The sequence below is a fragment of the Harpia harpyja genome, chromosome 1 (genome assembly GCF_026419915.1).
Source record: "Harpia harpyja isolate bHarHar1 chromosome 1, bHarHar1 primary haplotype, whole genome shotgun sequence".
Classification (NCBI taxonomy): Eukaryota; Metazoa; Chordata; class Aves; order Accipitriformes; family Accipitridae; genus Harpia; species Harpia harpyja.
In genome coordinates, this window is record NC_068940.1 from 42,414,202 (window position 1) to 42,439,934 (window position 25,733).

A 25,733-nucleotide genomic window follows, 5' to 3' on the forward strand; every position below is an offset into this window, starting at 1 on the left:
TCCTCTGTGCCTAAAAGCTTTCTTTTTTCCCCCCTTTAATAGCTGCTGTCCTGCTTGGAAAAGAGAGGACTTGAAACAGAGGGCATTTTGAGAGTTTCTGGATCCCAGACCAGAATCAAGGTAGGAGCTCTTTAGTAGCGTTCAAAAGTGTCAGAGGTGATCAGGAAGCATATTGCTGAAACAAGTATCTAAATAACTGGAATTGTCTCGTCTCCCTTCCCAGTACAACTAGAAACGTCCGTTGCTGGGAAATCTGGGAGTGTCTGCTGTGAGGGTCTCTGCACTCTTTGGACTTGATGGGTTGCCCTCCTAGTGCTCAGCTACAGAATTTCCCTTGTAGTTGCTTATTAAAGCATGTGATAAATTCCATCTTTTTAATAGAGTCTGGAACAGAAGCTAGAAAGGGACTTCTATACTGGCCTTTTCCGCTGGGATGAAGTCCACCAGAATGATGTATCCGGGCTACTGAAAAGGTTCATCAGAGAGCTGCCAGCCCCACTGCTGACTGCAGAGTACCTCCCTGCTTTTGCTGCTGTACAAAGTGAGTCCCTGCTTTGGCTGTTTAGCATCAGTTTGCCGGTTTGTGCTTTTCTGGCAAAGCTCTACTGGTCTTGGGCTCTCCTGTCAGGTGTGTTGGGAGCCTGTGGATTTGGTGGGAGTACAGAGCACTATACGAACTGTAGCCAAACTCAGAGTGCAGGGTGCTACATGTACTATTACGTATCAGCCTGAGAGTCATAGTCACAGGTGCGTGGTTACATACATCTTTGTGTAGGAACTGTCCTGGGATCTTAAGTTACGTTGTGTCATTTGAGGCTGCGAGGTTGCTACCATGAATTAGGACAAATCCATAAATAATGACATGTAGGCTGAGTTGTGGCAACTGACCAGTGTGCGTGGTCTTGGCTTGTCTGCAGGTAATGCAGTGTTCTGCAAGCACCTTATTTTGAGGTTTGTGCCTCAACAGGTGGTTTGAATGTGTTAAGCTAACTGTTTAAGTGCACAACTGGTTTTGTTCAAGAAATGGGGAATAATGGGGTCTTTTGATATCCTTCAAGGGCATCAGACTTGCTGGTAGACTGTGTATTCTGAAGCAAATCAGCCAGTCTTCTAAAACATAGGTAGTTCACTTCATAAGGGCAGTATGAGCTTGATTTACTTCTGTATAACAAGGTCTCAAATCCTAGATGGCAAACACTACAGTAAGTAATTGCCTTATTCCTTGGGGGATTCCCATGCTTAAAAAGAACGGTGTCAGAAGCCTGAATTCTCTGTCCTGTTGTTGCTCTCCCTCTCTAGGTATTCCAGACCTGAAGCAAAGATTGCAAGCTCTAAACCTCCTGATCCTGATTCTGCCAGAGCCCAACAGAAACACTCTAAAGGTAACTACCTCTTCTGGATTTAACTGGAAAAACATGATCTCCTTCCAGGTTTTTATTCAAGGAAACTCTATCAGCTTTTGTAAATAACATACATCATGCTATTTGGTTTTAATTCACTGACTTGAGAATGAAAACCAATGATGGGGGAAGCAGGCAAACCTCAAGGTTGTGCAGTGAACGTAAGCTGTAAGCACAGTCTGCCTTTTGGGTACAAATTTAAGAGCAGTAGGAATCCATGTGGTCTTGGAGCATCCTGTTTAGAAACATGCTTGTCCTCTTCAGTGTGTTATAGCACTTCACTATGGAGTGAAAGATGTATGGATCTTACATTGTATGTGGGCATGCTAAGGTATAGGGAAAGAAATTCAGTCTTTTGGTTCATGGTTTGTGGTACTGTCGTCATCTATGAAAGACAGTTTCAATTTAAAAAAAAAAAAAAACAAAAAAAAACCTACTAAGCTCACAACTTCCTACCCTTTTCTGATCAGAAGGCATTTCAAATCCTTTCACCTACTACTTTTTGAAAGAATAAATGCTGATGGGATCAGCTTTGCAGGCAGTGCACAACCTCTGCCTTTCTGTGCTTTATAAGAACTGTGGTGGTTGCTGCTGGCATTTTTTTTGTTTGTTTGTTTTTTTCTTTCCCCCTCCTGAGTAATTCAGTTTCCAGGCAATAAAGGCAAGGCTGACTTAGCACCCTGCAAACTTTATTTAGGGTGCTGGAATACGTAATCCAGTCAAAGATGATCTGTCATGCGTCATGCCTTTGGTGGAAGCATGAAGCAGAAGAGATGGTCCAAAAGGGTTTATTTTTCCACATCTGGGAATAGCATTGAGGGGATACTGGGGGAAGGGGGGGTGCCATCTCTGGATTCTGTAACTGTTATGACTGGACATTGTAAATTGCCGCCTGCCAAGGAGCTCATCCACTTCCCACACAGACTGTCTCTCCTGATTCATGAATGCTGGACAAACCGTCTCTCTGCCTGGTATGGTTATTTGGTGCTATCCTAATATTAGAAATTGCTCACTGAACTTCCTGGCTGGACAAATAGGATTTGCTCATGGATATCAAGAAAAAATGCTAATTAAATGATCTCTCCAGCAATTGCCACAGTAGTTTCTTGAGCATTAGCAATGGATGTCTTAAGTCTCTTCCCCTCTCTTTAGGCTCTACTTGAGTTTCTCAGCAAAGTGGTTGCCAGGGAGAACAACAACAAAATGAACCTCTGGAATGTTTCCACAGTCATGGCCCCAAACCTCTTCATGCACAAGGGGCTGCCAAACAAGATCCCCGAAGGGAAGGAGAAACAGCTGGCAGAAGGGGCGGCTGACGTTGTGCGGATGATGATCCATTACCAGGATTTGCTCTGGACAGTAAGTTGCCCGGGTGTTTTGTGGTATGGTGTAGCAGTGTCTTGGTCTGGTTAGAATTGGAATAGTGGAAGGGATAGTCTTGGAAATTTCAGAGGAGTTAAATGTCTGGAGGCAAAACCTCTGGCTGAATTTCAAGACTACCTGTTTTCAAGGTATATAGATATTTTGTCTATTTAAGGAGATTCATAAAGTGATGTTTAAGTTCTTAAATGGCATCCTCATCTCTGCTTGATTTGTTTTAATTCCTGTTTTCTGCCTTCTCTGCTGCCCAGGTGTCCTCTTTTCTGATAGCTCAGGTGAGAAAGCTGAATGAAAGCAATAGCAAAAGGTACCAGTTCTGTGACAAACGAATTAAAAATTTGTTGCGGAAGATTCATGCTGATAAAGACAAGGTGGAGAAGAACCAGGCAGAGGTGAGTTAGGGCTTGGAAAAACTGAGCCCTTTCATAACAGTGTCAAATGCTTTCATAAAAACTTGGAAAACTGTAAGGAGTGATGCTCCTTAAAGAGCAAGAGGGAGAAAAATCTGCAGAACAATGAGAAACCATTTCCCAAACCATTTTGGCCAGGTTGTGGCAAAAATTGATCCCAACAATAAGACTACTAAATAAGTTTCAGGCTACAAAACACTCGGTTAAGATGCTGCATGGTTGCAGGTGAGGGGGGAAGAGACCAAGAGCGGAAATGCTGGTCTTTACCTTGCGTGAAGAGGAGAATTCATATGGCTCTAGGTGTCCCATGTGTTTATATCCCATGATAAAGGCAGACTTATTTTCATGAACTTAAAGCAAAAATTTAGACTATTACAGCAGTATAAAAATACATTTTGCATCTGATTTTCCTCCATAATGCTGCTGATCTGTATGGGAGGGTTTGAGGACGAGGTTCTTGCCACTTAAAAGGAGAGAAGTAAGTTCCCTGATAAATGAAATGGCTCTATTCCTTCTTGTGTTGGTGCGGACTGAGATTTTTAAACAGATGTTGCTACTAAATCTATTTGAGTGTCAAAGTTGGGAAAAGATCCTTGGAGTCATTCTGCCTTTGTTTTTTTGGTTGCCACTGTTAGTTGAATAAGTGTGGGTCTGCAGGTGCTAGGTTATGTCATGCAGTGCTGGATTTTAAGTATTGCATAGCAGTGGCGGTGCAACTGGGATGCTTTAAGGGCACGAGCTAGGTGGAGTCTGCAGATAGCAATAATATGTAGAGAGCTCGAATCTGCAGACCTGAAGAAGAGTTTGTGTTCTCACAAGTCAGTACATCCCCCTTTCTATACCAGCTGGGCTCCTGAAATGATGTCTGCCTAAAATTTGGCTGGTTAAAGTGGCATGTCACTGTTGAAGGTGCTGTCATTTCAGAGAGGACAACTACTGTTTAGGCAAACAGATGACCCGATGCTTAGAACAGTGCTAACACTATTTCCTAACAGTCTCGGTGTTCTGCGCTGTTTTTGCAGAAGACTCGGGATTGCAAAATTAGCTTGCTGCAGATCAGACCCCATTAGAACAGTTCAACGTTCTCCACAAAAGTTCTTGAGAAGTTACTTCATGAGGGAGTTGATGAAAACAGTCTTAAGAATATAGCACTTGAACTCTGCTCTGTGATGGCTCAGAGCTTCCTTTTTTTTGAAACTACCTTTCTGAAATTCAGTAGTCTGCAATTCAGTTGTCTAAACTACCTTTTCAGTCATTTAAATGAATTCCAGAGAAGCCTATCAGACTTGTGCAAAACAGTTTGTCAAAATTTATTCTGGTAAATACTATTTTCATCAAAGCTTGTGTCGCTTCTGGTGCCAGTGCTGTATTTGAACAGCAGAGAGCACCACCGCACGCTGATGGAGAGCGGTGCTAATGCAAGCACTAATGACTTGTTTATAATGCTCACCTTGATACTTCTATAAGCTTCCAGCCTGGAGTATGTGTGGGATAAGAAACAAACCTAAATTCTCTGAACAGCTGCCTGGATAGGTTTAATTCTCCACACTCTCCGATCTATTTTGAAACTTGATGTTTTAGCTGATAAAAGTCTGTCTTTAAGCACTTTCTTCTTTTTGCCTCTCTGCCTGCCTTGTTCAGCCTTCCAAGATTGTGAAAGTCCATGCTTCGCTTCTCCTGAAGGATTCGCTAGAGGTGCATTTGAACAATGCAACAAGAGCTGCTGATGTCTTGAGGCAGTTTCAGAAGAACCTGTGCCAGAATGGCTGGAACATTGTTAACACTGTCAACCTCCTCAAGTGGTAAATGGCTTTTTCTCTGCTTTAAAAAAAGAAAAAAGAAAAAAGTACTAGGTGGTCTAGTTGCTGGTTTCTGTCTTCTGGCAGAGCTGGTGTGGTGGCAGTGAGCCGTTAGGAGACTGTTCTCTGCTCCTCTATTCTAAGCTTTGGAAATAGTTTGTTGGATGGGGCGAGCAAATGTTAGTTCAACTGATTCCATCACTGTGCTCAGGCTGTTGGGAGGTCAGTAGTCCCCTCTGGGCTGCTGGACAGCAAGCGAACTTTAGCAGTATGTGCAAAGCCTTGCTGAACGGAAGGGAAAGTGGAATAACATTGACCCTGCAAAACAAACCCTCTCTAGCTCTCCTGCAGAAAAACATCACCTGTGCAATTTTTTTGCCTGGAGTAGTATTTCCAGCATGCATGTGTTAATATAGGAATTTCCAAAAATAAGCTCTGCGGTTCCCTCCTATGCTCCAGTGGTGAATTGCTGAAATAACCCAAAAAATGAACAGAAGAATTCCTGCCCCACTCTGTCACCATGCCTGCAGACTGTATTTAGTAGGTAAAGTGTTTGTGCATCTCCTGACTGTGTCCTTGGGCAGCAGATGCCTAAACAAGGAGGGTGGATGGGAAGTTGGCTGAATATGGGTCAGCTGGTATCTCACTAACAAGCTACTACAGGTGCCTAAGTCTTCCTGCAGATGAGCTTCTCTTGAACAGGCCATCAGCTCTAGAGGAATGCTGCCAATGAACTTTGGTATTTATGCCTGTTGTCTTCCTGTTGAAAAGTTAGTGTTTGCCTATAGTGTGCTTCTCGCTAACAGCGAGGAATATCTGCCTTGTATTCTTTTTTCCAATTTTGGGTGCGCTTTTCAACAGCTGCACTGTTCAGGAGGATCAGCAAGGTCTCTGTACCATGGCCTCTTGCTTCCTTGACCATTGCTGGCCTCTGAACCATAAGCAATTCTTCTGGAAGAAACATTACTAAACTGCCTAACTTGCCTTTCACAGAGCTTTGTTAACTTCAATGTGTTTTTCTTTCTGCAGTAACAACTCAATGGAGTGCACAAACTTGCTCCTGTATGAAGTGGGAGGCAATATTGGTAAGTCTGTATGGCAACTGAAAATAAGGACTCTGGTATCCAGTTTTTATGCTTAACTTGCCTTAGGAGGGAGTTATAAAAAGGATGAGATTTGGAGGGGGGCTCCAAAAGTTAGAAGGCAAATGAACAAGTGTGGGTTAACCTCACCTACAGCAAACAGCACCTGTCAAAGCTCTTGTGTTGATCGTTCACATGCCTTCCAGCCATCACTGCAAAGCCTTTATAGTGCAAGTATGTGGGAAGGTTGAAGCCTGGACTTCCGAAAGTACTAATGGATCTTATTCAGAAGCTGCCTTTCAAGGAAGGTGGAAACTAAAGAGTCCAGAAGTCTTGAGGACAGAGACATGCAAAACTTTGTCCATCTTAAAAACAAACAAACCTCCCATTCTGTTAAACATACTGTGTTAAACTCCCTCTCCCCTCAATAACGGTTCGTGTTTGGAATTAAGTGTAGAACTTAAGATGAATGTAGTTTATGGTTTTAAGTAAAAGGCAACATCATCCTATGCTACTAGGCTTTTAATTGGGTGCTTCTTATCTGGGCTTTAAGTGTGGTAGGCTGGCACATGGCATCTGTACTAATGACTCCAGCTCCAGGTGTGAATTCTGTCTGCCTTCATGAACTTTCTGACAGAAGAACCCATACTAACTTGGGTGGAAGTTTCTCAAACTATGTAGTTAAACAAGTTGATTATGTTCATTAGTCACCGATTTCCAGTCATCATTAGGATAACGTCATCAAATAGAGAGGAGACTTAAATAATATGATTGCAGCAGCAGATTAGGGGTGTCTGAAAATGGAAGGGAATTTTTATGCCCTGTTACAGCTGCTTCTGGAGACTGTCGGTTACTGGAGTGCTTTGGCTGCCTCTTAGTATTTCTCTTAGTAGCATCTGTAGAAGAAAATCTTTGTCATTGGAAACAATTCAGTCTCTGGATTTGATTGCTAACATATTTCATTATGGTTTTCAAGTGCTAGAGTTATGGGGTATTAAAGTTAGAGTACCCTTCTGCAAAGATCAAAGCTTGGGCTTAGTATAGTTTTAAGAAACATATATTTATTTTAACATAAATAACTAGAACTTTTCCAGATTTGTGGAAACACTTCTGAATGGCTGTGATATTGAAATTAATGTGAACAAATATCAGTTTTTAGGGGGAAAAAACCCAACACACGCCCCCCCCCCCAACCTAGCAATTATAGGACTAAGGATATAAGAAATTTTTTTTTCTGAATCTCTTGTTTTGACAGGTGAACATTGTCTGGACCCAGACACTTACCTCTTAGACTTGTACCACGTCAATCCGCATGCTGAGTGGATAATTAAGCAAAACCCATCTTATCCTCGCATGTACTAAGGAAAGCATGAGCAAAAGGAAGCATTTGGTTGAAGTGTTTGGAAGGCATGGGAAAGCTGTAGAGATGTTCCTGGTATAGTCACAGACTGGACAATGCTTGTGTCTTTGAAGGAAAAACAGCTTTATTTACTACTTCCATGACAGCTGGCTGTGAGAGTATACTACCCTACATGCTAATGGGGGTGTTGATAACAAGCAGCAATTATCATTATGTAGCAGAATTTGCAGGGGGTATGATTATTCTTAAACAAAATATCCCCCCCAAACAAACCCTGCAAACAAAGCTACAGTGGTTGTGCAGCAAAGATGGAACATAAGAGGAGAAACATCTGGTAGAAAACATCTGTTTCTTCTGGATTTGCTCTTTCTTTTGATCACATCCACATTTTGGACGAGAGACAGTCAAATGCTGCAGTGGTACTAGTGACATCCCTTTGGTAAGATCCACTATTGACTGTTGCACATCACCAGAAGAAGTTGCGATCCTGGGTTTCTCTAATAAGATACTGTTACGTTCTTCGAAGAATGAAAAAAGGATGCTTCCAAAAAGGCCAGATGGGATGGAAGGCCAACATCCTGTATTAAATGACTACAGTTAAATACATATATGCAACACAAGAAAATAACTTTCCTTGGAAAAAAGTATGGGATGGACATCAGCCTTTCAAATGTACAGTGTGATAGGAGAGATGCCTGTCCCATACAGCTCTCCTGGTAATACAAAACCAAATGTACAGGTTGCCATTGATGAGGGTAAAACATGCATTTATTTTGCTGGACAACCTATATATCAATGGATAACCAAGGAAATATTCTGAAGTTCATTTGAGATTAGTAATCTGACCTGGCCATGTGAACTAAACTTCTTTTTGGAAGACTCTGTGTGAACATGTCAGTTTAAAAACAAAACAAAAAACCCCTAAGATGTGCAGTGTCTGAAATAAGAGGTCTGTGCCTGTGTCTGGTCACACAGTGGGTACTGAATTGAGCCTTTACCGCTCTGACTGCACATTTTCATCCCGCACAGCCCAGTGTGATCGCTGTGGTCTGGAGAGAGACAAGGGTAGAGCCGAACGCTTGCACCTCACATCACTGCATAATCATCATACAACCTCAGCTCAAATTGGACTGTGCTTGTGGAAGAGGAGTGCAGAAGTACTGTCTTCTGTTGTGGTGATGCTGAAATACCTCACGTGAGGGAGCCTACTACGCAGTTACAGGGGGCGAAACAAGCACCGTTTCTGAAAATCCTGATGTCTTTTTTTTTTATATATATACTGTTTTTAAACACTGTTGGATATTTATTCATGTGGCAGTAGCAGGGCTGCCCTGCAAGTGTATACTCCAAGTATTTCATTTGCCAAATCCTAGCTGCACTAGTGACAATCTCCAGTGTTATTTCTGTTGTTAAATGAATTTGTTTCCATTGCAGTCTGAACTTTCCCTCCTCTGCTTTTTTCCCCCAGGCTGATGTGTAGCTATCCCTATTCATTATCTCTGAGTCCTAGTTTCTGTTGTAAGGGCACTTCATTCTGTGGTTTGTCTGTCTGTGTGGTTAAATTCTCTTGGTGGTTAAGATCTTGAGGAACAGGTGAGCCGTAGTCCATATTGTTTCTAACCTGTTGTGGATACTGTGTGAGTGGTGCTGATGTCTTGAAATGATGTGTATAATAGAAAGTGTCTACTTTTTTTGGTTGAGATGATACAGGTGCACTGACTGGTGGGATCATCTTCATAGCTGTCTTTTTAAGAACCTGTAATAGAAACTTGCAAAAAAACCACCTCCCAGTCCTAACCCAGAACCCCAATGTCAAGACTTCTTGAGGTGCCTCTGTTTTATAGGGCTTACATTGTGCCTAAAAGGGCCTGATTCTTGTCCTTGAGGATGGGTGATCTGTGTCTCTTGAAAATCAAGCTGCTTTAAAATCGGGCATTAAAAATCGATGGTACCTATTCCCTCATCACTTCTGGAAATCTTTGTTGCAGTGATGGAGCTTAGCAAAAAGCAAATGCTAGAGATGTGATACTCTAAGAAATACCTAACACATAACGATATCAGTGTAAGCTCAAAGAATCATTTGTAAGTTAAATTGCATCCCTGCAAATCCCATAATGCTGCATTTTTTGCACCCATCATATGCTGGATATTTTATTAAACATACTGGCTTCCATACGTGCGAGGGGAGAACACTACATCGCTGCTTCTGTAAACAACAAATGAGTGGGTTTTTTCTGAACACCAAACAATGTGAATCAGTGCTGTGAAAAACAAGGTTGGTGGGAGGTTCTCATGAGGCAGATATCAGTTCTAAATATGAAAGGAAATGTAAAAAAAAAAACAAACCAACCAAACAACCAAACCTCTTTCCAGATGATGGATATGCTTTTTTATTTTTCTTTCCTATCTTTGTACCAAAAAGTATGAATTTTTTCAGCCAGTGATGTGCAACCTACTTCTGAATGCTAGCTTTTAATAACTTTTAAAATAAATTTTTAATTCTGTATTTAAAATTCATTTATTCAATGAAACAATAAAAATATAGTAAAATCTCTTGGCTCCAGTTTCATTAGTGGCTGAGAATAAGTTAGCACGGTAAATGGTACCACGTCTGTGAATGCCAGCAGGATTTGCCTCATGCCTGAAGAGGGATGTACCTAGGGTCTAGGTGAGCTTGACAAGAGTTTTGTGTTACAGCTTCAGGAGAATTTCCTCTTCAGATGATCCTATGGGGTAGCTGCGTGAGAACGATCCAGGAGGAGGAAGAGGAGGTCAGTGTTGGGTATAGAAAGCCCAGAGAAAGGTTGACAGGGGGTGAAGGTCTGTTTGTGAGCACCAAGGATTAGTGATTTCTGAAGGAAGAGGAGCTGTTAAAGATTTAAGCTTGAGGAAGGATGTCCATATCCCATGAGAAATCCCCTTCCCACCCCCTTAGTCCCTTCTCAGCCAAGCTGTGCTCAGTGACGTATGTGCTGGGAGGACTAGTCAAGTTGGCCAAGAATAATAGGAATCCAGTCTGAATCTCTAGTTAAATTATGACTAGTATTTTAGTGTTCAATAGTCAGTGATGAAATGTGGCATAAATCCACTGCTGTTTGCTTAAAAACAGTAACAGCAGCAGCCTGTCCAGTGTTGCTGACAGAAAAGCAGGACTTGCTATCCTATCCAGAAGCAAAAGGAAAGGGGGGGAAGATCCAAGCAGCTTTAGAAAGCTTTCAGAGCAATTATCTGAGGAAAACACCAGCTTATCAAACTCATTTTACCCATTCATCTTCAGTAGTATCAAAGTGCTAATCTGTCCCATCCCCAAGGGCTTTTTTTGATTGATCATTACACAGCTATCTCCCCTGCTCAGAACAAAAGCCCAGTATTTATTCTGTATGCAACTTAAAGTCGGGTGTGCTGAGATAACAGGACATAGCATAAAAGAATCTTGCAGATGCTGGTTAAACATATTTGTGGATGAAGTGGAACTGAAATACTACATATTAAAAAAAATAAGTAATCTGCTTCAGGAAAAAATATTTGCAGAAATCCAGGGGTCTTCACAGGAACAAATGAAGCTTCAGCTCTTGGAGGGAAACGCCATAGGAAAACAACTAAATGCACTTCATGGAGCAAAGTAAGTAAATGACAGCAAATACTGTTGTAAACAAAATACAGCTGCATTTGATTAAATCTATTTCTTTTCCCTAGTGCACTCCCCAGTGTGGAAAACAAGACAAATGACATCTGTGTTTTTGCATGCTGAGAGAATGAAACTTTAAAATTCTCTCCAAATCCTGTCTGGTCTTGATTGCACACGAGGGTTGCATATGTCTTCACCTTGGCGGGCGGAAAGTAAGAGGCTGTAGTTCAATACTTCAAGTTACTAGAAAAGAGAATTTGTAGCTGCGCTGACTTACCAGCTAGGAAATGGCCGTCAAAGGATCAGTTCCTATAGTCTTCCCCTGCCATCTCTACTCCCTACAAACTCAGGCTTGTATGCTTTTCGTTTTGGGGTGGTAATAAGCATTTTCTTTCCCGAAGCAGCTCTGCATTGGCTGTCCCTTCCCAGTGCCTTGTTGTCCAGGGGATGGCAGATGACCTCACCTGCCAAGGTGCTTCTCCCCAGCACCCGGACCTGGCAGGATCCACTGAGCTCAAGGAGTTGAAGTTTTTTTTCCCCACACTATGTTCTGTTATCTAGCTCTATCCAAGGGCTGGTCTAAAGGTTGGGGGTGGCGGGAGGAAATTCCTTTTATCCTTAGTCCTTGGAAAGGAGTTTGAAGTGGTGATGTTTTCACCTATCTGACCCTCTTCGCTGTCCCTGCTTGCCTGGCTGGTGAAGTTGAAGGACTAATTAGCTAGGGGATAAAGGAAGAAAAGAGGAAGAAAACCAACAGAAACAGAGAGTGTAGGTGTACCCGTGTGGGTTGTTTGGGTTTTTGTTTGTTTTGCAGGGTTTGGAAGAGATGCACATGCACATGAGCTCTGCTGTCCTCTCCTCACTCATCCCAAACCTTGCTCTTGTCAGGCTGCCATAGAAACTTGCTCCTGTGGTTCCCTATCCTTTGCAGGCTGAAAACCAAAGGCTGGTTTCCCTTAACCTTCAGCTTTTGCTAGCTTGCCCCTTCTGTGCTGAGAGGGTGATGTGAGTCTTCAGTACTGAATGTACTTCATGTCTGTCTATGCGTGTGGATGGGTGCTCCAAGCTGTGCATGGACTGCTTGTGACTTGTGTTGAAACTGAATCTTTTGAGCCTTACCCAGAGTTTTAAAAGGCCTGAGGAGCATGGTTATATGTAACCCACCTGTGTTACCTCCTATCTCGGCTCTTTGTATGTGCCTAGTCAGTGCAAGCAGAGACAGTTGCTTTTATCTGTGTTGATGACTCTGTAGTAAGCATTCTCTGGACACAAGAGGCAGTCAGAAAGTGGGATAATTTTACTTATAACAAACCAGCAGAGCTGGCTCAGGGTTTCAAGAGAGACAATTAAAGATATTGCATTGTTTTCTTCAAAAGGACAAATAGACCTGGGGGTTCCCTAATAGCTCTCCTGATTCTGCACTGTGCTCTTGGAGCATGTTGTTGTGGGTTGCATTTATTATGAGCCACTTATTATCCCTAATTATTTAGCAGGGGGGAGGTCTCTTACTAACAGGCGAATTTGTGACTTGATGAACACTCAGCTGTCTGTATTTAAGATAAAATTACTGTAATTAACAAATCGATCAACCCTACTTCGACTTTGCCTGGCTGGGACAGAACAAATGGGCTAAATGAGACCTATTTAGTACAAAGGTAGAGAAAGGGGTTTGCAGACCTCAGGATACACAGGCTTAAAGCTTTTTTTTTCCTCCCACACACTGCTTTTAATGGTAATGTCACATAATTGTCTCTTGTTAGATAATTTTGTCTCCAACAAAAAGCACTCACGCTGCGCTTTCTTCAGCTCAGCCCAGCACGGCAGAGTCATGGTGCCTGAATAGCCAGGTGGGTTGTTTTGTTACAACCTAAACCTCGAGCTGGGGGTGGGTTGGATTCTCTGGGTGCTGTGCTCTCTTGTGACTCTTACCTGGTTGTTTGCAGAACTTATGTCTTTGAGAGCAAGATTAATGCCTCAGGTTGTCTTATGGTTGGCAGATGTTGCCTGCTCTGACTCCCCCAGCTGCTTCTCTTCATGTCACTTTGCTGTTCGAGGGTATATGTGCTTCTAGCCCTGGCCAATCCTTCCAGCTCTCTGGTGTGGGAAGAACTTGTCCCCAGCTCTTATTCCAGGTAATTTGTGCCTGCTAGCAGTTGTTCACATAGGAAAGAAAGTTAAATAACTGTTCTGCAGCTGCGGTTTTGCCCTGGATTTCTGGAGAGGCATCTCTCAGGCTGTACCTAGCATGTCCTAAGTGTGTTGAAATAGCACAGGGTGTGGAATAGTCACTGGGCTTTGAATTCGTGCCCCGATTTAGTTCATGGTAGTTTCCTGATTAAAACAACACTTGGAGCCCCGTGCTGTCTAGAAAGCATTCAGCTACAGAAATTTGTCCCTGTCAAAGCTTTTGAGGTATGTCTGTGCGCTCTGGCAAGAGCACACTGCATCTGTTGTCAGCCCATCCTCACTGCCTTGTCACTCCAGGATTGTGTGGCATCTGCACATGTATCTAAGGTGATCCCGTTAAGTAGACAAGATACTGGAGGGCCAAGGAGATGCTCTCCATTTCACTGTATGATGCTGTCCTGTGAAATAAACTGATAAAGTGTAGATCTGCTGTAGAAGAAGAAACCAGCTCTGGCTGTCAGTATGAAAATGGGGAGGGTAACTAAGTGCCTTGCCTGAGAGATGGGGCTGTCCCTGTGATTGACTCCATGAAGGACAGATCTGGCCATGATGGAGGGAGAGACTGTCCCAGTTACAAAATGGGGCTACTTTAGCATCAGCTGGTTGCTCTTACAGGAGGACAAAGATGTCTATGGGGGAAGCTGGTGCTGCTTGCCAACGATGGTGGTTCTTGCTACACCTACTCATCTGGCAGAAGAGGGGTTTGCTTACACATGCTGTGTAAGAAAATCACGGTCAAATTTATTTCAACAGATTGTTAAAAAAATAATCTGTAAGTGCTTCAAGAGACTGGAACTGCTTAACCTGGGGAGTTGTTTTCGTCCTGTCCCTTTTTTGCATATGCCAGTGGGGAGGTTTATCCTTGCTGTACTCATACCCACAGGCAGGCAGCAGGTGTGGTGTGATAAGGGTATTATGTCTGATGGATAAACGGGTGCCAGAGGATGTCTGGCTTGGTCTGTGATGCCAGTGGCTCAACATTTCAGAGTGCCTTGTTGTCGCCGCCTTGTTCTGTGGTGTGCGTGGCTGCCCTCCATTTTGGAGGCTGGTTGCGTCTGTTGGGTGTTTTGCTGCTCTTCTCCGATCCTGTCCATTGCTCTCTATTGGACATTTCCTCCATCCAGCTCCGGAGACATCCCTGGCTGGAGGGGACAGTGAGTAACTGCTGTAACTGTCACATACATGCAAGGAAAACCCGTGTTGAACCGTCAAAGGCAGAGCCAAGAGCATTTGAAAGCTTCATTAGCCAGGCTTTGTTCTGATGGCGCAGTCAGGCAGGGAAATAATGCTGTGAGTGTTATCAGCCATGTGCAGGAGGTGGTTGCGTAGCAACCCCGATTGGGGTACCGCACTGCTTTTCCGACAGGAAAAAGAAATAGTCATTTTCTTCAATTTAGAGGCATTGCAAACAGGAATACATTATCGACGAAGGATTCACTTAGGTTTTACATCTTGTAAAGAGATGGCAGGCGGTGTTGGCCTCGTTTTAGTATCGTGTAAATGCAAACTCACAAGTTAAACGAACCTGGGATAATCTAGGTTTTGTTTGTATTTTCAGTTGCTGTTTTTCATCCCTTTGTCCTGCTGGGGCTCAAAATGGGATGAGGACTGGAAATTTCATTGCTCCTTTCAGACCTTATGTAAAGGCATCTCCAGGGAGCCCTTCTTGGTATCATGTTGATTATTACAGGTGAGAAAGGTGACCGTGTTCCCTCTTCCCTCCGAGCCCTGTTTAGAGAGTAAAATGGAGAAGGGGGGTGGTTCTGCTACTGCATCTCCACGTCAGGCTGGAGAAGTGGTCAGGCTTCAGACCCCCTGCAAACCTGCAATACCTGGGAGACTGTTAAGGAGCATTGGATGTATGGATAGGAAATAGATTCACCAACCCGCTTCTTGTCCAGAATCCTAGATGGTGAGATTGAGGTAAACGGAGACTGTCCAGGATTGTTTTGAAGAGTAGCATGCTTATGTGGCACAAGAAACCGAGTCCCAGCACTGAGGAGTGGGATTGCCAAGTGTGCAGTAGGACGGGAGCATCGTCTCCCTGTCGTGCTGCAGCTCTAGCTGTTTCCCACAGAAGGGGCACAAAGAGCTTTTTCAAACTTCAGCTTTGGTGTATATTGTGTAATGACAGCAGTGGGGTAAAGGCAGTACACCCTGAAAGAGGTATTGGATTGCTGAGACATGTGGGCATCCCTAATGAACCTGTCTAGATTTGGTGACTAGGTACAGGGCAGCACACTAGCCACATGCTGTTCATCTGGACAATGTGTCTGACTTTCCAAACAAACTTGCATGGACTGGAGCATCTGCCCTTGCACGCTCCTCTCTGGGTGCCTAAGACAGTGCTAGCACAGAAAGGGCATGCCTGAGTGCTACCAAGGGAAGATATTAAATAGGGAATTAACAGCTACAGAATATTTATTGTCCTTCTGTGGCTCTGTACAGTAATGTGGAAATCACTATTTTATTTTTTGTTCAGGTGTTAATATCTGTATTGCCAGGGTGCGCAGATAACAACAGAAGGGTGCTGGTATTGGCAGTGAGATTTGGGATCTGTGATGGAGGAGACCTGAAACGAACATCCTCTGTGTGGTCTTCGCCTACTGAGAAAGTGGAGGCATTTTCTTTCACTGATTAGCTAGTGCATCAAGTGACAGCAAGTAGAAAGAATATTATTTGTACATTGTGAGACTCCTTTCTTTGCTCTGTCCTCTAACTACAGTCTTTCAATATTGACCAATAATACATCTTCCCTTCTCATTAGCAATTCAGTTTGCAGACTGATTCAGATTAACTTGGACTTTCACTGCATTAAACACTTTAAGAATAGAACATCGGAGCTCAGGATGCTTATGAAAAGCAATTTCCTCAATGCCAGGCAGTTTAATAACTCTACAGCCATGGCATTCAGGCTCATTTATTTTAAGCTAGGTTTCCAAACTGTGACGGGTCAATAATAAATAAGGCACTGGGGCAGATTTTGCATGGAAGAGAGCTCATTTCAAAGAAAAGAACACAGGCAAGTTCAGTCGGGAGTGCAGAAAATAATGTAACTCCTAGGTCTGCCAAATTTAAGGCTCATTTGAGAAACCAAGTCTTCTTATAATCAATATTTCCCTGTTGAACTATGGGCAGCAAGTGAAAATTTGGAGTTGTATCTGGCAAAATTGAAAACTCTGCTCCTCTCTCATCCAAACAGTTTTGTTTCTTGTAACAGTAAAATTGTTCTTCTATGTATCGGTCTGGATTTTTCCTTTAATCAAGTTCATGGTGGAGAGAGGCATGTAGCCCCAGGCGGTCTTTTGCACCTGAGACCTCAGACCTATTCAAGCAATAAATACACACATCACAGTGTGTTTCAAAGGACTTGTTAAAAATATTGGAAATCAGTATCTTGTAGGAAACAAAGTGAGTTAATACTATTTGTTGAAAACACCTTTTACAAACCACATGGGATGCTGAGCAGGTCAACTGGAATGTGTAACAACATTCACCTATCTCCTGCTTCCGTCTGTGGACATTCAAGCAGAGATGTTGGTGGTTTTAGGTTTTATTATCTCCCTTTGAAGTGTGGAGCATGCTGAAGAACCAAGCTGAATTGCTTTGCTTTGTGTCCTGCTCCACTCATGGAAACTTTGGGCCCTCCAGCTCAGGAAGGTCTTTTCTTCTGCATCTACCATGTTCAAGATAGCAGGTTCAAAATGTAAAGAAACTTCAAAAAGTTGGAATAGCCAGATTGTTGTTAACATACGGGAAATTGGCTTCTGTTAGTGAAGTTTCCTTTCAGATTGCTCCCTGGTAATCTGAAATCTCCCTTCTTTTCTCTGTGGAGTGTGAAGTGCTGTGGATTGTTCCTTGCTAATCAAAATATTGAGCTTGATTAAAGTGTTACCTAACTCGCTAATATTTAAGACATATCTGTTGGCTAACTTATGTGAATAATTGAGCAGGGAGGTTGTCCCTGCCACTCGTTAAGAGCCCAGCTGGGAGGTTTCACTGTGGCTGGCCAGGGAGGTGTGCTGGCTCTGCTTTTATTTTAGTTGAACAGTAAATTTATAAATTAGGTGCCCAGCATGAATGTTTATTTAAGAGTCCTGACATTTTCATAATGTTCCTGAGTGCTTACTTATTAGAAGCTCACACCGTGAATCCCCAGGAATTCATGAGATGTTTTATATATCTGTGTACTTTAAATAAACCTCACAAGTGCAGGCTGCAGGACCTGGGTAGATGTACTGTTTCTGAACAGGCTTCCCACGCTAACCTTCCCCTTCTCCAGCTTGGCAGAAAGAGCTGCACCAAAATCTTGGGGTCTTTTGCCTGTTGATGAACTTACATGTGGAGTTTCTTATTTGAAACAGGGGCTTCAATGGTGGTCGGGGTGACACTGTCTCCAGTGGTTGTGTGGATAATGGTATGAGCAAATCCAAAAATATGTCCATAAGAGCTAATGAGGAAATCTAGTTAGGTCCATCGCTGCCTGTTCATGACTTTAATCTATGTTATCACAAATAATGCTGTGGGGTTTTTTATACTGGACAGTGATCTATCTGCCTGTGACACTTGGTGTGTCATTACCCTACAAGCATGGGTACCTACAAATGCTATGTCTTGGTGCTGTAGCATTTCAGTAAGGCTGCTTCTGAGATCAAGACCTGGATCTTTAAAGAAACAAACCCTGAACTCCTGACCTTCTAAGAAAGGTCAGGCATAAAAATATCTTCACCCCCGCCTTCTTCCTCCCCTCTGTCCTAAAGCCCATGATCTCTACGACCCAATGAATCAGGACTCTTGGCAAGTATCTCTACCATCAGAGTGCTACAGCTGGTGGGCTAATTAGACAGAAATATAATCCATCTTGAACCCGCATCCCCTCCGCTGCTCCTGCTCAGCGCACGGGATTTGTCCTATTCTGTCCTGCGCTGTCTTGGGTATGGGCATATGCATGTGTGAATACCTATGCAGGGACAAATATTGTTTCTCTGGTGGTTAAAGAGTTTTATTTTTTTAAAAGCTACCATAATAAATTGAGTCGTATAGCCTGCTTACACTGGCAAGGATTAAATGGAAAGAACACGTTATGCCTCATCCTCCTGCAGTCCTATCCGCAAGGATGTCTCTGCTCTCAAAGCCATTTCTGAGTCATCGCTTGATGAATTTGGCTGCAGGGGCATTGACTAAGTCCCCAGCATAGTCCAAGGGTTGCATCGCAGTATGCCACGAAGGGATGCCCGCTGTTACATCAGGTGACCAAGAGCGTGCATTGCTGGCTGCTTCTTGGCTTCTGTTTTTTATTCCTCTGATTTAAAGGCATTCTACCAGTGTTGTGGGGATTAATTTTGCTTAGATATGCTACTTACAGAGTTGCAGAGAGCAAGAATTGTCATCTAAATTGTTTGTAATATTTTCAGGCATAGCCTCCGGTTGTGGGTGCTTGTTTTTCTTTTCTGTTCATGTTTTGGCTCACAGGTGTTTTGCTTTCTATCTAGATTTGGAGGGACATGACTTCTTTGTCTGATTTTCTTTCCCAAATATCCTGTCTACTGCACACTGAAGGCTGAGGAAAACTTCTGTCTGAAAAACTGGACCTGATTTAAGGCTTCCCTGCCTTAATCTCTGGTCAGGTAGCTGGAAGCGTATGTAAAAATGATACAGAAAGGAGATAGCCTGCCAGTTTTAACGGTGTTCAGCTCTGGCAGTGGCATCCCAGCTGTTTCCAATCTTCACCTTGCTAGAAAACCCATTTCCATGATGATAATCGTTTGACAGCTTTTAATCTTCCAGTGCAGATGTGACAATATAGTTTCATAATCTGCTTCTGTGCATTAGGCTGCTCACTTCTATTCCTGAAGATCTGTGGCTGACTAATGTATAGGTTTGTCTGACGGTATGTGACACAACTGCGCCGGCTTGCACTGCTTAAGTCAAAGGGCTGTCATGTTACAGCAAGTGCCTGCAGAAAGTGGGTGTGATGTAAATGCATCACTGTGACTTTTAGCGTGAGTTGGAAACTTGAAGCAAAAAGTCACAAAATCCCATGGATAGCACCCTGAAAAACTTTTGTATGAGTCACGGTAAACAGAAGTCACTGAGTTGGTGTAGTAACCAGGGAAAGAGCAGAGGAGTGACATTCCTCATGCTATCCCTCTGCAATGTGACTGTTCTCAGTAATGTTAGAGGGATCAGTGGGCTTCAAGTCAAAAACAGGAAAAGGTGACGCACTCCCGCTCCAAAGGGGTGCAGAACAGCAGGCACTAGTGTGTGCCCCTCTGTCGCAAAGGATGCCAGTTACTCAAGAAATCCCCAGAGACGTTTCTATAAGTCATTTGTGGGAGGCGAAAGTACAGAGGTGACGGGGAACAATTTGAGCATCGTGTCATCTGAGGTGTGCTTTACTGCAAAACTTGTGGGAAGGGGATAAAGCATTAACATCTAACAAAGCTGCATCAGGAGGAGTGTGGGGGAACATCTGCTTATATGTCTGAATATTTCATTATAACTTGCACATGTGGTCATTTGACCCAGCATGCAGATCTATTTACGCTAACAGTACACTAATTTGATCTCCTTAAAGCCAAATGAAAGAATGGTCAGACACTTATCCTGAGTAAGTGTCTACACATTCACTTGTTCCTAGATGACCAAGTGTGTTTGTTTAAAAAATAATGAAAATTTCAATAAGTCTCAATGTATAGACAGCTTAAAATGAAGATGAAACATGGATGAAATATAATCAATATCTTGATCAATCCTTGAGTTTATTTTTGGGAAGTGGCAGTGGGCCCTACAGAGGAAAAATTGGCAAAAGACCTTTTTCTGTTGAGACCACATCCAATTAAACAAGAAACTTAGTAGAAAGAAAAAGCAATTTCCAGTTGTGCCTAATGAATCTATTAAAAAGCCTGTGAGAATGTGTGCACAGAAGGCTTTGACAAAGAATCCAGCGGTTGTTTTACTAATAGTAATAATACTTCAATATAGGTAAAGATGGAAACTAGTCCAAAGCTGAGTCTAGGTGTAAATCCTATCGTTTATCATCTGTGTTCTTTTAGAAACAAGAAATGACTGACATACATGCTTAATTCAAACTAAATAGCCTATAAAACAAGTTCCCCAAGGCTAATAATAATAATATCAGGAGAAATGAATATAAGGATGATTGAATACAGGATACACTGAAAAGTGAATATGGAATATAGATACATATCATGCTGGCAAGAACGGGCTGGTGTTTATGGTATCCTCGAAAGTCCAATCCATCATCTGACCAGAGAATGTAATGCAGTTAGAATCAAAAAAAGATGCCTCTGTTCAAAGCAATACATGCACATTATAAACCAGCAAATGCAAATAATCAATCAAAAGCAGCAAGCGGGCAAAAGTGGAATATCATCAAGCAATAATTCAGATCACAGCTGTGATTATGAGAAATAACCTTAAATCTGCTATTTAATTAATATTAAGCTTCTGACACCCTCTAGGATGGGGTGCACAAACCTTCTCAGGCTAATATAATAGTAAGAGAAAATGTTATGTTCCTTAGATATTTCAGAAAGTGAATTAACCATTCATTGAAGGCTTTCGGATCTGTGTGCATAAACAATGTGCTCTTCACCCAAATGCTGCTCAGGCAATGGCTGCTTTCCTGGGATCAAGCACCCCTTGTCAGAGACCCCAGTTCACCCTGGGGCAATAGAGTAGTACCCTGGTCACCTTTGGGCTCCCTCTTTTGTACTGATCCACGGCTGCTGTGTAGCCTGGTCTTTTCTGCTCCCCAAGGAAGAAGAGAGATCACCTGCGTGACCCTCCTGAGCAAGACTGGCTGCAGCTGCTCCTTGTCCAAGGCTGGTGACTGAAGGTTGGTTGCCTTACTGTAGGGTGAGGGTGCCTGACTCAAGCACCCAGCTTCAGAAAAGATACTCCAATACCTTCAGTAGCCAAATATACATGCAGAGAAGCGGCTCACACCTGCTCCCATAGAAGAATGGAGCTTTTTCTAGGTGAGTCCACTGGCTGTAGATATATCTATCTTTGTAGTAAGATTGTAGATTTGCATCACTAATGGAGTGACTGTGATTCCCAAGTCTGGGAATCAAGCAGCTTCCACCACCTTCGCCTGTTTTGTGAGTATGTGTGTGTGGTAAATGACCTTTGGAATGAAAATATTAACAGAGAAGGAAAACATGATTGTAATTTATGAAATGTTAGCCCAGATGCCTCTAGGGGGGAATAGACCTTTCAGTCTTGCAAGCTGATACATTGCTGGGGTGCCTGCATTGACACAGGTGCATTTAAAGAGTCAATTAAGGGGAAACTGTGTATTTACACAGCCTGGATTAATTTCATGGTTTGGCAACTTTCTTTTTAAAGAGTTGAGACTACTGATATTGCTTAAAGAGGTTGCTTGTTCAGAAAGTATTGGAGAAGGTACCAGAGGAAAGAGGTGAAGCACAGACCTCTGGTAACAAAGCATTTAGGTGGACAATCCACTCTGGGAGAGCATCAGACTGAACAGCCACTGCATGTGCTGGAGCAACCCTTGAGAGTGGGATTTGGGCTCTTGGATGAAAATGATGTTGCCAAATGGCTGCAAATAATTGTCAAATTTCCAGGGATGTTATCTGAAGAACAAAGAAAGTGGGTGCTCTCCTGGCAAGTTGCTTTGTGCAATTCAATTTTCTGGGTAAAAGCCCTGAGTTTCTATCTATCTTTCTACCTCACATAAAAACCTTAAAAGACTCTCTTTGAAATTTGAGGCAGATCAATGCCAAATGGAATGGGGGAAAATTGTTTATTGCTGAGGAAAATACAGCACTGTGAATAATAAGGAAGAAAATGCAGCTGAGGGCTCCAATTGAATCTCTATTATGCCTATGATTAAAGATAATGTGCTAGGAAAAGGGGATTACAGAAGGGTTTCTGTGCTAGGTTGGATGGCTAAAAACATGGTGATTGTGGCTGCTGAGTCCTCATTGGCCTGGGCTTGGTATCTAAATTATAGGGCTATTACACAGAAATGAGCCTGATGCTCTGTCTGAAATGCAGAGCCCCTCCGCTCCCCAGCTGGCTGGGGGAGACTGGTCCTGCTTGAGGCTTGGAAACTCTCTGTCTCTATTTTCCTTGACAACTAAGGGTTTGTAGTACTTTGCATGGCCGCAGAGCTGGTAGGGCTCCTTCTTTGTCCTTTTGGCGGTGGTGAATAGGAGATGAGCTTGTTTGCTGCAGGAGAGCAGTTACATCCCTGGTGCTGATCAAACCCCTTCCTGAGTTACCTGTCTCTCCCTCGTCTGTGGCGCTGAACTGGTGCCTTCACTCTGAAGCACTCTGCGGGGCTATGACTTGAATTATCTGAATTGTTGCTTTCCTTGAAAAGCTCAGAAATACCAAGTCAAAGGAAGGGGAAGAAACTTAAATCTGACATAGCTCAGACCCGCAAGGTCCTCCCCCAGCAGGACCAGTGAGTAGAGCAAGGGGAGGAGAGCCTGTGTTGAGTGAATGGGGTGAGGCAGACAAGTTGCAAGTGTTGGACTTCATTTTGTTTTATTGTAAACATCATTACAACCTTGAGCACATCACTGGCCCTCTTAGCATCTCTGACACTATGTATAGAATAGGATAATAATATTCCTTTGGTATATTTTGGTCTGTGCAGATGATAAGATCTTTTGCAGGTGTATGTGTTTATATAAAGGTCTAACCAGATTTGGTTAAACTTTCTGAACTGTAATAAAATACAATAACATGTACAGCATCCTTGGAAAGAAACACAAAAAGTGATAGAGACCTCTTCACAGTCATGTGGAAACTATCAGCATGTACCCTGCACCCCTGTACAGTGGTGTGCATCTACAAATAAACTGCTTAATTTTACTTTAAAACTTCATGCTAAAGCTTTTTTTTTTTTTTTAGCCTCTTTAAAATCAAGTACATATAGGTTCTTATAGTCACCTACACTCCCATGTAAACCTCCAGACAGTTCATGAGTTGACTGCTTTGTTTTAAAACTGTTTTTTTCCCTGTGTTAATGAAGCCCGTGTCCCTTTGTTGAAGAGGGTAATATACGGGGAGGCAGTGCAAGATTTATGTTTTCAAGAATAAACTTGCATATTTTTAAGTAGTTAGGGTTGTAAGTAATGGCTGAGGAGCTGTTACATGGCAAACTTAATTACATTTGAAATGTATCTGGGCTTGAATTTGGGAGATACTGATTTCTGTTTAAAACTAAATTGTTTTCTGGGATGAGAAGAAGATTTCAGTGACATGTTTTTATTTAGTAAGCTCAAGGCACTTTTCGCAAACTTCAGAACCATTCAGCATCATAGTCATTTTCTCCGGGAAATCCTTCCTGCTCCCCATCCTCAGGCCCCACAAGCCTTGATCTGGGAATTGCTGCTATCAGCTGCTTGCAGCGTTCTGCTCCCGGCTTATCTTCTCCTGACACAGAAAGGACACTGTCAACTGCTAATCAACCTCGAGCCCACAGATCTCCTAGAAGCATCAGCAGTATCTGCACTGTCCCCTCTTCTTTCTTTCCTTCTCATCTTATTGTGGGGGGAGCATACTTTACTGTCTGCAATTTCCCTAAGCTTAAAAATGGAAGCACAGTTTATTATGCTCGTGAGTTGCTACATTGACATTTAGCTGAACTTATTTTTAAGCACAGAGCTACTTAAATACGGAGTTACGGGGCACACAGTTATCCACTTAGTCTTCAAACAGCAAGGTCAGATCTCCCTCTGGCACCAATAACACCAGCATTTTGTACCATAGCACTGGGTGGGGTAGCACTATTTCTACCCTGGCTTTGTCACTGCTTTGGGGGACGTGCTGCAAATCCTGTTCCCTTGGAGTCCCAGGCTGGTCGTTGGCTGCTTGGTGCCACCTCTGGGTCACCCTCCCTCTTAGTGCCAAGTACTTATTTGGTGACCTGGTTCTGGCATGTGGGTGCCCCACAGAGATCAGTCAGCACCTCTGCAGGTGCCAAGGGTCTGGTATGACAAACTGTAGTTCCTCAGCAAAGGCAAAAAGTAAAGATGCTGTAGTGAGAACTACATCTTCTGCAGGAGGACAGGCCAAATTGTAATTTGGTCCATCACCCACTCAGCTATTTTGAACTGGAGTATCTAACCTGTGCTAAATGCACCCTTTCAAGCCTCTCTTGACTTTGATGTTCCTTGGATTGTTTAGTTAAGCTGAGTTTTGTTTGTGTGGTTGTTTTTCTTTCAGTGTTCCTGTTGCCACTCCTATTTCTTCTACTGCTCTGGCTGCCTGGCGTGGTTTAACCCCAGCCAGCACTGAAGCACCATGCAGCTGCTTGCTTTCTCCACCCCACCCAGTGGGATGGGGGAGAGAATCAGAAAAAAGTAAAACTCGTGGGTTGAGATAAAGACAGTTTAATACGACAGAAAGGAAGAAAAAAAAATAAAAGAATTGGAATATACAAAACAAGTGATGCACAATGCAATTGCTCATCACTTGCTGACTGATGCCCAGTTAGCTCCCAAGCAGCGATCCCCCCCAGGCCAACTCCCCCTAGTTTATATACTGGGCATGACATCACATGGCATGGAATACCCCTTTGGCCAATTTGGGTCAGCTGTCCTGGCTGTGTCCCCTCCCAACTCCTTGTGCCCCTCCAGCCTTCTTGCTGGCTAGGCTGAGAAGCTGAAAATCCTTGACTTAGTCTAAACACTACTTAGCAACAACTGAAAACATCAGTGTGTGTGAAAACATCAGCATTCTTCTCATACTGAATCCAAGACATAACACTATACCAGCTACTAGGAAGAAAATTAACTGTATCCCAGCCGAATCCAGGACACTGCCTTTGCCTGGCACATTAATATCACAGTTATCATCGCTGTGCCAAAATGTGGCAGGAACAGCAAGTGTTTCTGCAGGACTGGGGGGGCAGAAGAGGACTTGGGTTCCTGGGGACTGGAGGTGTCTTGGGAGAGCTTGGCTGATGAACCTAAGCATGTGTTTTGTGCTTCTGTGATTTTACTGAAAAATCAGGTAACATGTGCAGGGTAAACCTCTAGCTCTAAGTTCTGTGCAATTTTTACTGTCTTTAAAGGAGGAAAAATGATTTGAAGTCAGAAGGTGCAGCCTAAGCTGTAAAGGCCCCAGTTGCTGGTGAGCGATGTAGCACTGGTCTGGTGTGGTTGGAGACCCACGGTCGGGTGATGCTCAGCTCCATAGTGAGGACAAGGCAACGACATCTGCTTTGTTTTATGGGTCTTGTATGACTGGTTCTTATGAATTTTCCAACATGTCTTTGTGGCTAATGAAAACCAGCGTGTGCCTGTGGTGAGCTTTAGCCTGGCTGTGCTAGACCCCAGCCTCTACCCTTCTGTGTCTTGTTATTTAATGTGAAAAAACAAGGTCAAAGATACAATAACTCCCCCCTTCTTCTTCCACAATTATTCTGCTGTAATTTTTTAAGAGTCAGTCATGTGTGAGATCAGGCAAAGGTTAAATTGCA

General features: G+C 43.0%; 1 protein-coding gene across 1 annotated transcript in view; it reads left to right on the forward strand.

The window, feature by feature from the left end:
* Nucleotides 1–9,374, forward strand: part of ARHGAP40 (Rho GTPase activating protein 40) — a 42,520-nt gene extending 33,146 nt beyond the window's left edge. Inside the window, exons 9-16 of the mRNA XM_052786924.1 lie at nucleotides 43–120; nucleotides 382–541; nucleotides 1,300–1,382; nucleotides 2,553–2,759; nucleotides 3,032–3,172; nucleotides 4,832–4,992; nucleotides 6,019–6,074; nucleotides 7,327–9,374. Of these exons, the coding sequence (XP_052642884.1) occupies nucleotides 43–120; nucleotides 382–541; nucleotides 1,300–1,382; nucleotides 2,553–2,759; nucleotides 3,032–3,172; nucleotides 4,832–4,992; nucleotides 6,019–6,074; nucleotides 7,327–7,433 (993 nt within the window). The 3' untranslated portion in view covers nucleotides 7,434–9,374. The remainder of the gene's footprint in view (nucleotides 1–42; nucleotides 121–381; nucleotides 542–1,299; nucleotides 1,383–2,552; nucleotides 2,760–3,031; nucleotides 3,173–4,831; nucleotides 4,993–6,018; nucleotides 6,075–7,326) is intronic.
* The last annotated feature ends 16,359 nt before the right edge of the window (nucleotides 9,375–25,733 follow it).